This window comes from Ovis aries, chromosome 14 (genome assembly GCF_016772045.2).
Source record: "Ovis aries strain OAR_USU_Benz2616 breed Rambouillet chromosome 14, ARS-UI_Ramb_v3.0, whole genome shotgun sequence".
Lineage (NCBI taxonomy): Eukaryota > Metazoa > Chordata > Mammalia > Artiodactyla > Bovidae > Ovis > Ovis aries.
Window position 1 is genome coordinate 11,227,046 of NC_056067.1, and position 15,574 is coordinate 11,242,619.

Below are 15,574 nucleotides of genomic sequence, written 5' to 3' on the forward strand. Positions count from 1 at the left end.
GTTAAGACTCCAGGTTTCCAAGGCAAGTGGCATGAGTTAGATCCCTGGTTGGTCAGGGAACTAAGACCCCACGTGACATGCAGCACAGACAAGAAAATACATTTAAAAAAAAAATCTACAAATAGGGGCTTCCCGGTGCCTCAGTCAGTAAAGAATCTGCCTGCAATGCAGAAGACCTGAGTTCCATCCCTGGGTCAGGCAGATCCCCTGGAGAAGTAAATGGCAACCCACTCCGGTATTCTTGTCTGGGAAATCCCATGGACAGAAGAGCCTGGCGGGCTACAGGCCATGGGGTTGCAAGAGGTGGACAAGACTTAGCCAAGAAGCCACTCAAATACTTTCCTCAAACAGAAGTTACAATAAAATGTTTTTTTAAAAAACTGCAAACAATAAATGCTGAGGGTGGGAACGTAAACTGGTGGAGCCACTACGAAGAACAGTATAGAGGGTCCTCAGAAAACTGAAAAAGAATTACCATGATTCTGCAATCCCACCACTTGGCCTCTACCTGGAAAAACACCCAGTTCAAAAAGATACAAGCTGTTTTCTATGTCTGCATCTCCACTGCTGCCCTGCAATCGGTTTATCAATACCATCTTTCTAGATTCCATATACATGTGGTTAAGAGATTTGTTTTTCTCTCTCTGACTTAAATCACTCTGGCTAAATTATGTTGATGTATGGCAGAAATCAAACCAATACTGTGAAGCAATTATCTTTCAATTAAAAATAAAATAATTTAAAAATATAAGAGGAAAAAAATGCAAACTAAAAAAAAAAAGAAAGGCACAAGCTGAGGGCTTCCCTGGTGACTCAGTGGTAGAGAATCTGCCTGCCAAGGCGGGAGACGTGGGTTCAATCCCTGGTCTGGGAATATCCCACATGCTGCAGAGCAACTAAGCCTGTGCACCACAACTGCTGAGCCTGCGCTCTAGAGCTCGTGAACCGCAGTGGCTGATCTCAGCAACGAGAGAAGCCGCTGCAGTGAGAAGCCGGGGCACCGAAACTAGAGAGCAGCCCCCGCTCACCACGACCAGACAAAGGCCTGTGCAGCAGTGAAGACCCAGCACAGCCAGAAGAGTGAGGGAGTGAGTGTCGCTCAGTCGTTTCTCTTTGCGACCCCATGGACTATCCACGGAATTCTCCAGGCCAGAATACTGCAGTGGCTAGCCTTTCCATTCTCCAGGGGACCTTCCCAACCTAGGGATAGAACCCAGGTCCCCCACATTGCAGGCTGATTCTTTACCAGCTGAGCCACAAGGGAAGCCCCAAAATACTGGAGTGGGTAACCTTTCCTTTCTCCAGTGGATCTTCCTAACCTGGGAATCGAACCAGGGTCTCCTGCATTGTAGGCGGATTCTTTAACAACTGAGCTATCAGAAAAGCCCCTGACACAGCCAAAAATAAATACATAAAAAACTAAATATGTTAAAAACAAACAAAAAAAAGTTATCTGAAATTTAAAAAAAAAAAAAAACAAAGATACAAGTGGCACTTCCCTGGAAGTCCAGTGGCTAAGACTCAGAGCTTTCAGTGCAGGGGGCTTGGGTTCTATCCCTAGTCAGGGAACTAAGATCCCATATACTGCACAGTGCAGCCAAAAATAAATAAACAAACACATGCACCCCAATGTTCACTGCAGCCCTGTTTACAATAGCCCAGACATGGAAGCAATGCAAATGTCCACCGACAGATGAATAAACAGATGTGGTGTGTATACACACACACACACACTGGAGTATCACCCAGCCATTAAAAAGAATGAAATAATGTCCCTTGCAGCAACACGGGTGGACCTGGCTATCATCATGCTAAGTGACGTAAACCAGACAGAAAAAGACAAATACTAAAAGCACAAGCAACAGAAGAGTTGATAAACAGCACTTCATTAAAATTTTAATCTCTGCGTGTCAAAGGACACTATGAAGAATGTGAAAAAACCACCCATACAATATAGGAGAAAATATCTGTATCATATAGGTGATACATATTTTTTAGGTTCCCCCTATGATATGCCTTATATGGGGAATCTAAAAAAAAATGATACAGATGAACTTATTTACAAAACAGAAACAGACTCAGGCTTAGAAAATAAACCCTGAGTTAGGAAAGGGGAAAAGTGGAGGGGAGGGATACCTTGGGAGTTTGGGACTGAGGTACACACACTATTACATTTATTTATTATTTTGCATTGCACGTGTGTGTGCTCAGTTGCTTCAGTCGTGTCCAAACTCTTTGCGACCCTATGGACAATAGGCCGACAGGCTCCTCTGTCCAAGGGGATTCTCCAGGCACAAATACTGGAGCGGGTGGCCATGCCCTCCTCCAGAGATCTTTCCCACCCAGGGATCAAACCCACATCCCCTGAGACTCCAGCACTGCCGGTGGATTCTCACCTACTGAGCCACCTGGGAAGCCCCGTTTTGTACTGAGGTATAGCCAATTAACAAACAATGTTGTGACAGTTTCAGGTGAACAGCAAAGGGACTCAGCCATCCACATACGTATATCCATTCTCCCCCAAACTCCCCTCCCATTCAGGATGCCGCATAACCTTGAGCACAGTTCTGGGTGCTACAGGAATGTGTCCTGCTAGATTTAAAATGGATAACCAACAAGCACCTACTGTATAGCACATGGAACTCTGCTCAGTATTCTCTAATAACCAAGATGTAGAATTTCAAAAAAGAGTGGACACGTGCACATACACCTGAATCACCTTGCTGCACACCAAGAACGAACCCAACGTTGTTATTCAACTAATACTCCAATATAAAAGAAAAATCAGGGACATCCCTGGTGGTCTAATGGCTAAGACTCGCTCCCCACCCTCCCCACCCCGCACTGAAAGGGGCCCAGGTTCAATCCCTGGTCAAGGAACTAGATCTCCCAAATCACAACTAAAAGACCCTGAATGCCTGCAACTAAGACCTAGCGCAGCTAAACAAATAAAAAGAAAATTTAAAAAAATTTTTAAATAAAGAGAGTGGAAATAATATTACAGTGAAAACCTTAACTACCGTTGGTACACACGCCCCAAACGGCACCCCGCCTCCCAACCACTCGCGGGGCCCCCTCCGCGTCCTCACCCACGTCCATCCACTCGGGCGGGAGCAGCCGACACTTCTGTCTCTGCTTCAGGTTGACAGCCAGCCACAGAGGTACCTGCACCGGTAGGCCGGGGTTGAAAGGCCCCAGGTCGCCCTGCAAACACGCACACCCCGTCACTCACAAATGCAGGGCTTGGACCTCCGCAGTCCGCGAGCTGACGCCCTGCGCGGTCTCGGCCGGCCCCGCGCCCCGCCACCCCCCTGCACCGGTTGCCCAGCTCAGCCCGAATACACCTGCGGGCCCTGGCCCCGACAACCCAGCCCGCCGGGAGCGGGAGCCCACCAGAGCGAGCCGGGGGCCCGGCGGTTCTCACCCCGATGAGGTAGATCTTGTCCAGGCTGAAGTTTGGGATGATGGTGACCAGCTCCTTCTCGGCCAGAAACTCCACCTCCGCTGCGTCCATGGCGTAGCCACCGGCCGACCCAGAACTCGCCGCCGCCGCCTCAGATCTCTCAGCTTCCGAGAAAACACCGCTGTGTCCGCCGCTTTCCCGCCACCGCGTAGAGCCCGCCCCCTGGCCGGAAGGAGCCCTGGCCGGCCTATAGGAAGACGGCGCTCTACGTGAGGAGGTGGAAGGCGGGGAGAGTGACTGTTACGAGCCCGAGGATTGGCCATCTTGAACGTGACTGCGGAGCGGATCCCGCCCCCTGGCGGCAGGCCCCGCCCTCCCCCGTATCCCAGTCTCGCCCCTCCCGTGCGCCGCTCACCTGCAGCCTCCGGCTCACCTGCACCTAGGACCGCCCTCGCTGTCCCTTCACGAGGCCCTGGCGCCTGCGCCTCCCACACCGCGAGTCAAACTGGGGCTGGGTGGGCTTCGGGGCCGGGAGTTGTTCAGTCGCTCAGTCGTGTCCGACTCTGCAACCCCTTGGACTGCAGCGCGCCAGGCTTCCCTGTCCATCACCATCTCCCCCAGCTTGCTCAAACTCATGTCCATCGAGGCGGTGATGCCACCCAACCGTCTCATCCTCCGTCGCCCCCTTCGGAGCCAGGAGTTAAAGCATGTAATTGGTAACGGTGAAACCTGGCTACACAAACGCGGTACCCCCACCAACCACCCACCCAAGCAGAGTGAGGGAAGGCGTTATTTCCTTTAAGTTCACAATCTTTTGGCCTCCCTGTACGCGGGGTAACATCTATAAAAATGCAGATTCCTTCATCGCACCCACATATTCCAGTTCAGAAACTGCTGAAGGAAAGGCTCACAACCTGCACTTTAACAGGCTCCGCAGGTGAAACCTGTGAAGGGGCGAGTTTGCAAATAGGTATCAGTGAGTTCGGCTCTTAACTGTTGGTCCGTCCGGGTGCCCTCTATAGAGTGGGTTCACGTGAACCATTGCAGCAGTGGTTCTCATGCCCTCCTCTGGCAGCATCCCTTCCCTACCCTCCCTCACCCTTCCCCCAGAGATGCCCAGTGTTGACGTGCACGCTTCTGCAGACTTCTGATTCAGTGGTCTGAGTGAGGATAGAGGACTGACCTCTAACCAGGGTCAGGGGGATTCCAGTGGGGTGATGATAAGCCAGGAGAGCTTCCACCTGAGGTGAAGCAGCTAGAGGAGGACTGGGGTGGGGGGAGGGTGATGCTGAACTTGACAGCATTAGCTTTAGGCTCCAAGAAAAAGCATATGTGACAGGAGAATTTCAGGGTTCTAGATCCCTTCAGGAAAGCTCCCTCACCCCACAAAACCACACACTTTCCTGTCTAACTATCCAGAAAACTGCCCCATGTCAGGTTGTTGGGAAGATGAAATAAAGCCATCATCCAGTTCTGCCCATTCACATGGCCTGGAAAGTGGTTTGTTGTTTATCTGCGTTGGAAATTATCATGACTAGCCTGGAGATTTCCTTCATTGTGTCATTTACGAAGACAAATACTTTCCAAGAAAATAAAAGATCCCTCGGGAATGCTGTGTAACCGAGAGCAAGTGACCACTCTGAACGTCTGTATTTTCATCTGCAAAAGAAGTAGGAGGGGAAGGAGTCCCCAGGGTATTTGAAGAAGAGGGGGGTGGCAGGCCACATGGCCCCTCCTAAAATAGAAGCTCCCTCAAGCATCTGCAGAGAGTGTGTGCCAACTTGTCTGGGTTTTGATTGATGGGGCAATGTTTCCTTGACTGGCAAATATTTGCCTTTCAAAGTTGGAGAGGCTTCCCTCCCTGATTTCCGCAGACTATAAACGCACAAAGGAAAAGAGCTGGTGGGAGAGCTGAGGTTCAAAGAGGCCTTGGGGGGATCATGAGTGCTAGCAGAGCCCAGAATCCTGGAGTCCGTTCTGGGAGCGTGGGGACTTGCCGCTGCTTATCTCACAGGGCTGTAGGCAGATTGAGACAAAGCGTGTGCGGCCTTCCACACTACAAGATGGAGGCATCTGGGAGCCTCAAACTGGAGTAGACACCAAGGTCCTTCAGTTCAGTTCAGTCACTCAGTGACTGACTCTGCGACCCCATGGACTACAGAACGCCAGGCCTCCCTGTCCATCACCAACTCTCAGAGTTTACTCAAATTCATGTCCATTGAGTCAGTGATACCATCCAACCATTTCATCCTCTGTCATCCCCTTCTCCCACCTTCAATCTGTCCCAGCATCAGGGTCTTTTCAAGTGAGTCAGTTTTTTGCATCTGGTGGCCAAAGTATTGGACATGTATTGGACAAATACTGGACAATCAAGTATTGGACAAGGTCCTTAGGGGGACCTTGTTAAAGCGGCAGGATTCACAACAGCCAAAAGGTGGAAACCACCCAGATGTCCACCGCTCTCCCGTGGTCCGCAGGGAATGTTGGGGAAGCAGTGACTTGCTGCGGGTGGCATCTCCCAGCTAGGGAGGTGGCTAGAATTACAGTCATGGAAGCAGAAGGGACATGCAGAGCGGAAAAACACCTCCTCCTGAAACTCTCTCTTCCCTCACCCCAGCTGAAAGGGGCCTTGGGATGGTACCCGCCAAGGACAAAGACTGCTTCACTACCTGGGCCCCTCTAAGGTCTCAAGGCAGGGGTGATAGCATGACCCCTGCAGGCCTGGCTCCCCTGCTGTCTCTGGCCACTGGCGAATTCCACTGGTGGGGCCCAGCCGCTCTAACTGGTGCCTCTTTCGACCTTCACCTCCTAGAGCCCTCGGGAGGCGGGGAGGAAATGACTGATGCAGGTGAAGTTCTCAGATGCGTCTGGCCCAGCTGTGCAGACAGCCGTGGTTCCTACGCCCGGCGGCAGGGCTGGCTCTGCTCACGACAGCCCTCAAGGTGTCCTTCTCCCTGCTGAGTGCGGTGGTTGAGTGAAGCAGGAAAGACAGACAGCTCCGGTTCTCCAGGGCCTCTGTGTAAGCTGCTCCCCAGAACCTGACCAGATCCTGAGTGGACTGGGTGAGAGATGCAGGTCGGGGAGTGCTGTGAATGGATGAGCAGTTTACAGAAAGAGAGCTCCGGGGCGGGGGGGGGGCTGAGTGGGGATGGGACCCAGTCCAACGCCAGGAGAATCACCTGAAGGCTGGGAGCGGATGTCTAGCTGAGCGCTGGTGATGGCACCTAGGGCAACAGCCCAGGGGACCAAGAGGAGGGACGGTCTGAAACCAGAGTCCATGGACTGCCTGCAGGGTTCCAGAAAGCCTGGCCCGGGGAAGCCTCTGGACCCCACCCAGTGGCCACAGGTCTTTCCCAGCTGCCTGTGGCTCCGCACAGCCCAGCAGTGTCCCCCTAATCGCCACCGCTGGGCCTGCGAGTCCCTCCCTGCTGCTTGCAGGCCACCGGAGTCTGGCAGGGGAGCCAGCCCGCGAGCCGCAGGGCGCACATCACGGCTGAGTCGGGTGGGAGCTCTCAAATGCCTCCGACACGGTGCGAATACACTCTTGTGTCTTTTTGCCATCTGCTGCTGTCATTAAAAAATTACATTTCCATCTGTTTTCACACTTTTCTCCCCTCCCAGCCTCCCCTCCCGGAGGCATACAGCATGAATCCCACGTCGAGGACGCGATCGCTGCCTTGCCTTTTGGAGCCTAGGAACATAACTGGGACACATGGGGTTAGGGGTAATGGGCTTCGTGGGCAACCAGAGCTATTCATACCTCCTAGGTCGACACTGACCGTGACCTCTGCCCTCCACACACCAACCCCTCCACACACACTTTGTGGGAAGCCACTTACGAAGCTTATTTTGTTGCTGGTTTTAATTAGTATGTGTGGCTTTAGCATTAAAAATAAATGGAAAATAAACTGCAAGCATTAGTAACCATTTCCCTTGGGAATGTATTTAAAGAAGAACAGACTCAAGAAATAAGAATCAGGGAGCCATGTCTTGGGCTCAGAAAAAAATTGTCATTCTAGATCAACCCCAAAGACGTAACCCCTCTCCCTGACCAATATAGCATGCCTGACCTTTCATGAAGGGTCAAGTCCACGGAAAACCCAACAACCTGCTCACAAGGTTGCAACCACAGACTTCGCCTGGTGGATCTCCTCGAACACAGCTTTGCAAACATCAGCATAATCGCTAACATTCTAGGTTCCGTACGTACGGTCATCTGTTTCATCTTCCCAACAACCTGGTTACCACCTTCTTTTGAAGATGGAGGAAGCTGAGGCTCAGAGTCGATCAGTTAATAATTTGTTTTAACTTTTGGCTGTGCCCCACAGCATGTGGGACCTAGTTCCCCAACCAGGGGTCAAACCCACCTCCCCTGCATTGGAAGGGGGAGTTGTAACCACTGGTCCACCAGGGAAGTCCGATGCAGGGGCTCAGAGAAGCAAAGTAACTCGCTCCAGGTTGCCCATCTGACAAAGGAAGCATGGGGGTGGACGCGGCAGGCTGGGCGCCAGGCCCCAAGGAAGGCTTCAGGTGGAAGCGGTTTATTCACAAGGCCCTCCCGGGATGCTCCAGGAAGGCGGGAGATCTCCAGGGCCAGTTCAGGGTTAGGACCATGTTTCTACTGCTGGCCCCTTGGGGCTCAGACCACCCCCACGCCACCCAGCTCCCCACCAGCCTGGGGCTCCCAGGGAAGCCTGGCTCCTCACAGTACCAGCACTGCCCCCAGGGAGCTGGTTAGAGACACAACAGTAGGCCCAGCCCAGACCTCCCCTAACAAAGGGCATCTGCCTTTGAACCAGCTCCCCGCTGACAGCACCTTCACAAAACACGGGTCTCACAGTCCCCTCACCAGCACCAGAAGGAGGAACAAGGGAGGTGGGGAATGTATCTGCTAACTCCCATCCCTAGTGGGTGAGGGGTGCCACCAGGCGGCAGGGAGAGCCCCCAGACCAGCAGCTCCTGCAGCAGAGGAGGCCCTCGGGGGTTTTGGAGTGGAACCCTGCCCTCGCGCACACACACGGGGCTCTGTCACACCCAGGGATGTGGTCCCAGGTGGCCCGGTGCCAGGTGGCCCGCTCCCACCGCCCGCCCCACACTCACCTCTCCAGACTCCTCAGGTCCCCACTGCATTGTGCCCACTCCCCAGATGAGCAAATGGAGGCCCAGGGAGGTAGATGCCCTGCGTGATCATGACCCCCATTTACTGACTGTCTGCTCTACACCAAGTACCATGTGGGCGTTGTACGGAGATGGTTTTCCTTAACGCATGTGGGCTCGCCACGTGGCAGGTCGTGTTCTCCTCACTTCACAGGTGAAGACAAGATTCAGAGGGGTTGAACAGCTTTCCAAGGTCACACAGCACAGCACAGGGTCTGGCCGACACCCTTGCTGGCATCCACTCCCCCTATTCTTTCTCACGCTCCTATGAAGGAATGCTGGGGGGCTGCAGTGGGGTGCCCTGCCCCCTGCCATCACACCCCCCACCTAGCCCCTTCCTCATGAGGAGACAGAGCTAGCTTGAAGGCAGAGCCTCAGGAGCAGTGAGCATTGCACGGGGTTTCTTGTGACTTGGGGGGCAGGTGTCACCAGGAAGGGTCCCCCCCACTCAGCTGGGTGCATGCTCCATGCTGGCTTTAACAGGAATGAGCCCTTCAGATTTAAGAGGCCCAGAGCCCAGGACTGGTGTGGGTGCCTTGGACTGCAAGACCTTTCTGCAGGAGACCAGGGGGACTCACCTGGCCCTGCGAGAAAGCCAAACCGGCTCCCCAGGGCTGCAAAGCCTCTGGCCAGCCCTCCACCTGCTCTCCACCTCACAGCCCTCTTGCTGTTGCCATGGAAGCCCAGGGTGAAATGCCCATTAGCCACGGCGGGTTACACAGTGGGCTGGAGGCCTCTGAGCAGTACCCAGGAGATGGGGGGTGGGCTCCCCTGGCCTGCGCACACAGCCAGCTCTCAGAGTGAGCTCCCAGCCCTGAGACCCAGCATCCCCTGGGTCCCAGAGGGACAGGACGGGGGCAAAGTGTCCAAATCACCTCCAGGGGGATATAAGGGGCGCCGAGTATCCAGGGAGAAAGGGACAATCAACAAGAAATATTGCTGAGCGGCAGCTTTGTGCGGATGGTAAGAATGCAGGGTCTGGGTTCAAGTTCTCACTCTGTGACGACCTTGGGCTCTAAGTTTCTCAGGGGCCGCATCTGTAAAATGGGGGTAACCACAGCGTCTATACCAGAAGACTAGATGGTTATTCCCAGCCTGTCACTCCCTCCCATTATAGACATGTCTGTCCCTTCCTGTGCCATGTGACTGCCCAGCTCAGCCACGTGGGGTGTGTCTGTGTGGCTTGCTTGCTCCATGTGTGGAAGCTGAGAACGCTCCTGCAGGGCCTAGCTTGTGCTCTGAGTGTCTACAGTGAGAATGCACTCTGGGCGCTACTGGCCACAGAATGAGGAGGGCCAACCGAGGGGCCAAGACCACCTGAAAGCCCATAACCAGCCAGACCAGCCCCTCCGTGATAAGCAATTCTCTTAAACCTACCTCTGTACTGAACGTGATCCATCTCCTCTGCCTGCCCAAGGAGCAGAGTCTGCAGCTCATTACAGGGGATCTTTATTTACAATGCAAAAAAGAACTTATAAGTCACTTTCTGGACAGTTTTGATGCCTTTAAGACAACTTGTAAAAAATGGAGCCAGTCCTGTGCAAGAAGTCCTTGTGTGTGTGTGCACCTCCAGGGTGCCCGTCTGCACGGCCCTGGGCGCTGGGAGTCCATCTGGCCAGAAGGGAGCCTCTCCCAGACAGCACCGGTCACCATGCCCGGGGTCGGTGAGAACGCGGAGGCGTCGAGGTCCGGTCCACCCCACGGGGCCTGGGCAGTGTCGCTCTGGAAGCAGGCGGGGCTGACTGCTCACTCCTCTCCCCACGCCTCTGGTCCAGCGCTGGAATCGCTGCGTCCTCCCAGCCAGCGTCCTCAGCAGAGCATCCCAGGGCCCTGGACACGCGGAGAGGGGGGCGGCCAGAGCAGGAGCCGGGGCAGGCAAACCCAACCTGTGCCGCCGTCTCAGGCCTCAGGGTCAAGGTCTCCATCCTCCGGGCACGACCCCGACTCGTCCAGCCAGACTAGGAGACAGAGGGGGAGTCCACATCCGGATGGGCCCCCGAACCAGGCCCCTTTCCCCAGGAGCTCCAGGGCCGGTGCCTCAGGGCATGTTGCTTCATCGTATCCCCTAAGCTCTGTGCACGCAGGGCGGTGGTGTCAGCCGATTCGAAGAGGGAACCCCAGTGACACGGGTCTCACTGTCTTTCCCCCTGTCCTCTGGCCACCCCAAGCCCCAAGCTGCTCCAGATCTCAGGCTGAGGCCCCTGGGATTGCACCCCCCACACACACACACATCCCATGGCTCAGCCACTTCTGAGCACCTGCCTGGAGATGCCTGCATGCCCAAGGCTTGGCAGGAGGTCAACACACCCACCCTCCAGTTCCAGGTGGGAAAGTGAGGCCCTGAGAGGGGATGTGACCCCCAGTGAGCAGGGTGGTCAGGGCAGGGCGAGGTTCTCACCCATCCCTTGCTATGGGGGAAGCCCCGGGGATCTTTTAGCGCTGGGAGCCCGCAGCCCCACTGGATGTGCCACCCAGGCCCGCCAGGCTGTCCCCCTGCCCTAAACGTGTTGCTGGTGAGGAGACTGGCCACACAGGCACCATGCGGGCTGTGGGCTCGGGCCCCGACCTTCCTCGTCACCAACTCTCACAGCCTCCAAGGCACGACTGCTCTCTGTGACACGGGGGAGCTGGGGCCTTGTTCCCACACGCAGGGTTCTGTGACTCCAAGGGCTCCGCCCTTCCTCCTCCAGCTCCCTCTCTAAATGGGGAAAGGTGGAGGCCAGGCCTCACCTCTGCCACCAGACAGGACACGAGGGGCCCCCTGTGCAGTCCCTCTGCACTGGGACCCCATGGGTGCTCAGGGCTCCGCGCCTGTACCCCACAGACCTTGAGGAGGAACTGTGAGTCTCCCCTGTGCTCACATTAGCCCTGGGAGCAGGGAAGGCGGTTATGATCCCATCTTACAGATGAGGCCACTGAGGCTCCGAGAGGGAAGGGGGTATCACGGCAGGGCCTGGGCCTCGGTTACCCACGGCAAGCTCTCTGAAACCCGGCTCTTCTCTCACCTTGCTGTGTGTCCTTGAGGGAGTCACTGCCCCTCTCTGGACCTCTCTCATGGCCATCATTACTGTGCCTGGCCCAGTCCTAGCACCAGCATGGGGTCTGGCCCCAGCTGGATAGGCTCTCCAGGTCACTCCCCCTGGCGGGCAAGCTGACACCCAGACTGAGAACTTCTGGACAAGTCTCCCTGAGTACCCCCACCCACTCTCTCATGAGCCCCTCCTCAGCCTCTGTGGGCCTGTGTCCCCCGGATGAGCCAGGCGCTAGCTGTAGCCCATGATGGTAGCCCCCAAGAGGGCATCAAGTCAGGGCATGCAGAGAACAAGCTCCAGATCTCACGGCTTGGGTCTGAGTCCCAGCTCGGACATATCAGCTGTAAAGCGAGTGTTACAACCTCTCGGAAACTCAGTTTACCCACCTGTAGAATGGGGATGATGAGGCCACTGAGGCTCCAAGAGGGAAGGGGGTATCACGGCAGGGCCTGGGCCTCGGTTACCCACGGCAAGCCCTCTGAAACCCGGCTCTTCTCTCACCTTGCTGTGTGTCCTTGGGGGAGTCACTGCCCCTCTCTGGACCTCAGTTTTCCCAACTATAAATTAGAGATAAGGGCGGTATCTCTAAGAACTGGACCTAACTCAGAGTTACTATGAGGCCTCAAGGAAAAACAACCACCATCATCACTTATGATGACTGTTCACAACAGCAGCCTCCGCACCCAGCAACAGGCCTGATTCAATAAACCTGTTCGTGAATAAACAGCCCCCCTCCGCCAGCTCCAGCTGTATTCACAGAGGGACTGGGGGTTGCGGGGGAGGGGGCAGTAGTTTGGGCCCCTCCCTCTCACCATCTCTCTGGGAACCACCCCATCCCCTCTCTGCTCCTTGCAGTGAGCTGTGTCTGGAAGGCCCAGAGATCAGCCCCAGCCTGGGTAGGAGGGGTAAGTTTCCAAGCCTGTCCTGTCCACTGAACCACAAGACAGAGCCCCAGTTCCTCAGCTACAGGGGAAGGCACCTCTGTCTACCACCTTGGCAGGCCCACGCAGTCCCATCCATGACTCACCCAGCTGCCGGCAGAGGCTATGGAGCTAATTATTCCATACACCACAACTTGCTGAGGCTGGTGCCAGGGACACAGGCCCATGGTGGAGTGTGTGCAGATCCAAGTGTAAATTTTTAATAAAGCGCAGGAGCAGACACCCACCCCAGCCCCCCAGCCTGACAGCAGCGGCCTCACCTGCCCTCCGGGGGTCCCTGGGCAGGGCCACGCCCGTGGGGGTTGGCGGCGTGATGATGATGTTGGGGACGTCCAGGTGCTTGTCGCTCAGCACGGGGGCCTCGTCGTGGCTGCCGCTACTGCTGACGCACATTTTTAAGCCTGAGGGCAGGCCGTGGAACACACACGCACACACACGACAGAGAGACAGACGTCAGTGGCCGCTGGGGATTGCCCGCCGCCCTTCTCCGTTGCCATGGGTCCCCATGACGCAGGGCCCAGGGGACCGCTCTGCATGCCCACATCAGGACCCATCCGAGCGGGCGCGACTTGGCCAGGGTATAAGTTTTCTCTGCTGTGGTCACTCATGTTAACACTGGGGGCTGTGACACAGAGCAGGTACTCAAAACACAACTCCGAGTGGAGGAAAGCCACAGGCTTAGCTGGAAGCCACGCCTCCACGAGGCAGCGCCGTGCACGAAGTTATGTCCCCCACAAATTATCTTCTGAGAGTGTCTGTGACGTCAGTGCTGTTTCTTCCTTAAGCGGTGGACTGAATCCACTGGAGAAACTGTCTGGGCCTGGAACTGTCTTTGTGCAAACACTTTTGATTACAAATTGGGGTTCTTTAGTAAGAGGTGGGGCTATTCAGATTTTCTTTCCTTCTGTCCCTTTGAGTAAGTTACATTTATCAAGGAATCTCTTTCTTCTAAATTGTTGCAATCCTTGTCTTCTTTCTCCCATAATCTCAGGTAATCCGGCCCAGTCTTCATGCCCAGCTGACATGAAGGTGCTCTCGCCAAATCCCAACCTCATTCTTCCCGTCTTGAGTCAAGGCCATCAACCCTGTGCCAGTAACCAGGGCCTCAGCAGCAGTCCCCCTTACCCCCATCTCCTTGCCCTCCAACCCTCCGGCCAACTTAACCAACCACAGACACATCACTTTGCCGACAAAGTCCGTCTAGTCAAAGTTATGGTTTCTCCAGTAGTCCTGTATGGATGTGAGAGTTGGACCATAAGGAAGGCTGAGTGCCAAAGAACTGATGCTTTTGTGGTGCCGGAGAAGATTCTTGAGAGTCCCTTGGACTGCAAGAAGATCAAACCAGTCAATCCTAAAGGAAATCAACCCTGAATATTCATTGGAAAGATTGATGCTGAAGCTGAAGCTCCAATATTTTGGCCATCTGATGCGTAGGGCTGACTCAATGGAAAACACCCTGATGCTGGAAGAGATTGAAGGCAAAGGATAAGAGGGCGACAGAGGATGAGATGTTTGGATGGCATCACCAACTCAATAGACAAGAGTTTGAGCAAACTCTGGGAGATAATGGAGGACAGGGAAGCCTGGCATGTAGTCGTCCCTGGCGTTGCCAAGAGTTGGACACGACTGAGCGACTGAACAAAAAAAGCGTCCATAGACCCACTTACTTCACATCTGTGGCAGTCTTCCTCCCCCTCCTCATGTTCCTAGGGAGCCTCTCCACCTTCTGGCTGATCCCTTACCAGCCCACCCTCCAAACAGCAGCCAGAAGCTGCAAACCTGACCATACCCAAACACTCACTAGCTCTCAGCAACTAGCTGCGAACAGCATTTCCCAAAGAGTGTTCCCTGGAACACTGCCTCCACAGACTCCCTCAGGAGGGAGGGTCTACGATCCAGTGAGTCTGGGAATCCCATCTACTCTCTCCTTCTCGTGGAGATCCCCTGCCTGTTGGAGCATTAAAGGCTCTGAGAAGTCCTGCATCGAGGAAGCTGCTGTCATTGTGCTTCACCCCGGGGTTCCTGAACTTAAATAACCCTGGATTCTGTTTTTGGAGGAACACCTGTTAACATCTCACAAAACCATGAGTCATGAAATACCTTCTGGGAAAGACTGATCGTAAATTAAAGTCAGCCTCCACAGTCTGCCCCAAGCTTGTTTTGAAGCCTACCACCTGGACTTCCCTGGTAGCTCAGCTCATAAAGATTCCGCCTGCAATGTGGGAGACCTGGGTTCGATCCCTGGGTTGGGAAGATCCCCTGGAGAAGGGAATGGCTGCCCGCTCCAGTATTCTGGCCTGGAGAATCCCATGGACGGCATAGTCCAGTTCACTTCAGCTGCTCAGTCATGTCCGACTCTTTGCGACCCCATGGACTGCAGCACACCAGGCTTCCCTGTCCATCACCAACTCCTGGAGCTTCCTCAACTCATGTCCATCGAGTCATGATGCCATCCAACCATCTCATCCTCTGCTGTCCCCTTCTCCCGCCTTCACTCTTTCCCAACATCAGGGTCTTTTCCAATGAGTCAGTTCTTCGCATCAGGTGGCCAAAGGATTGGAGTTTCAGCTTCAGCATCAGTCCTTCCAATGAATATTCAGGACTGATTTCTTTTAGGATGGACTGGTTGGATTTCCTTGAAGTCCAAGGGACTCCCAAGAGTCTTCTCCTAAACTACAATTCAAAAGCATCAACTCCTCAGCACTCAGCTTTCTCTATAGTCCAACTCTCACATCCATACATGACTGCTGGAGAAACCATAGCTTTGACTAGATGGACCGCTGTTGGTAAAGTAATGTCTCTGTTTTTTAATATGCTGCCTAGGTTGGTCATAGCCGTATAGTCCATGGGGTCGCAAAGAGTTGGACACGCCTGAGCGACTTTCACTTTCCCTGCCACCTGCCCACACCCCTTGAACTGCTCACAGTTTCCCGAACACCCTGGGCTCCCCAGCGCTTTGCTCCGTCACACAGGCTGCTCCTGCCTGGAGTGCTCTCTGTTGCTTTGGGAGGGTGGTGAGCTCCTCCTGACCCTTCAAACCC

General features: G+C 54.6%; 2 protein-coding genes across 4 annotated transcripts in view; both read right to left on the reverse strand.

Annotated features, from left to right (window-relative positions):
- GINS2 (GINS complex subunit 2) overlaps nt 1-3,627 on the reverse strand; it is a 37,567-nt gene extending 33,940 nt beyond the window's left edge. Inside the window, exons 1-2 of the mRNA XM_015100149.4 lie at nt 3,425-3,627; nt 3,090-3,204 (exon numbers count right to left, since the gene is read on the reverse strand). Of these exons, the coding sequence (XP_014955635.2) occupies nt 3,090-3,204; nt 3,425-3,514 (205 nt within the window). The 5' untranslated portion in view covers nt 3,515-3,627. The remainder of the gene's footprint in view (nt 1-3,089; nt 3,205-3,424) is intronic.
- A 6,366-nt stretch (nt 3,628-9,993) lies between these two features.
- Nucleotides 9,994-15,574, reverse strand: part of C14H16orf74 (chromosome 14 C16orf74 homolog) — a 29,892-nt gene continuing 24,311 nt past the window's right edge. For 2 of the 3 annotated variants that reach the window (XM_027977705.2, XM_042230778.2), the window contains 2 exons: nt 12,794-12,934; nt 9,994-10,518 (listed from right to left, as the gene is read on the reverse strand). In XM_027977705.2, the coding sequence (XP_027833506.1) occupies nt 10,460-10,518; nt 12,794-12,934 (200 nt within the window). In that variant the 3' untranslated portion in view covers nt 9,994-10,459. The other variant, XM_042230777.2, reaches the window with a different exon arrangement.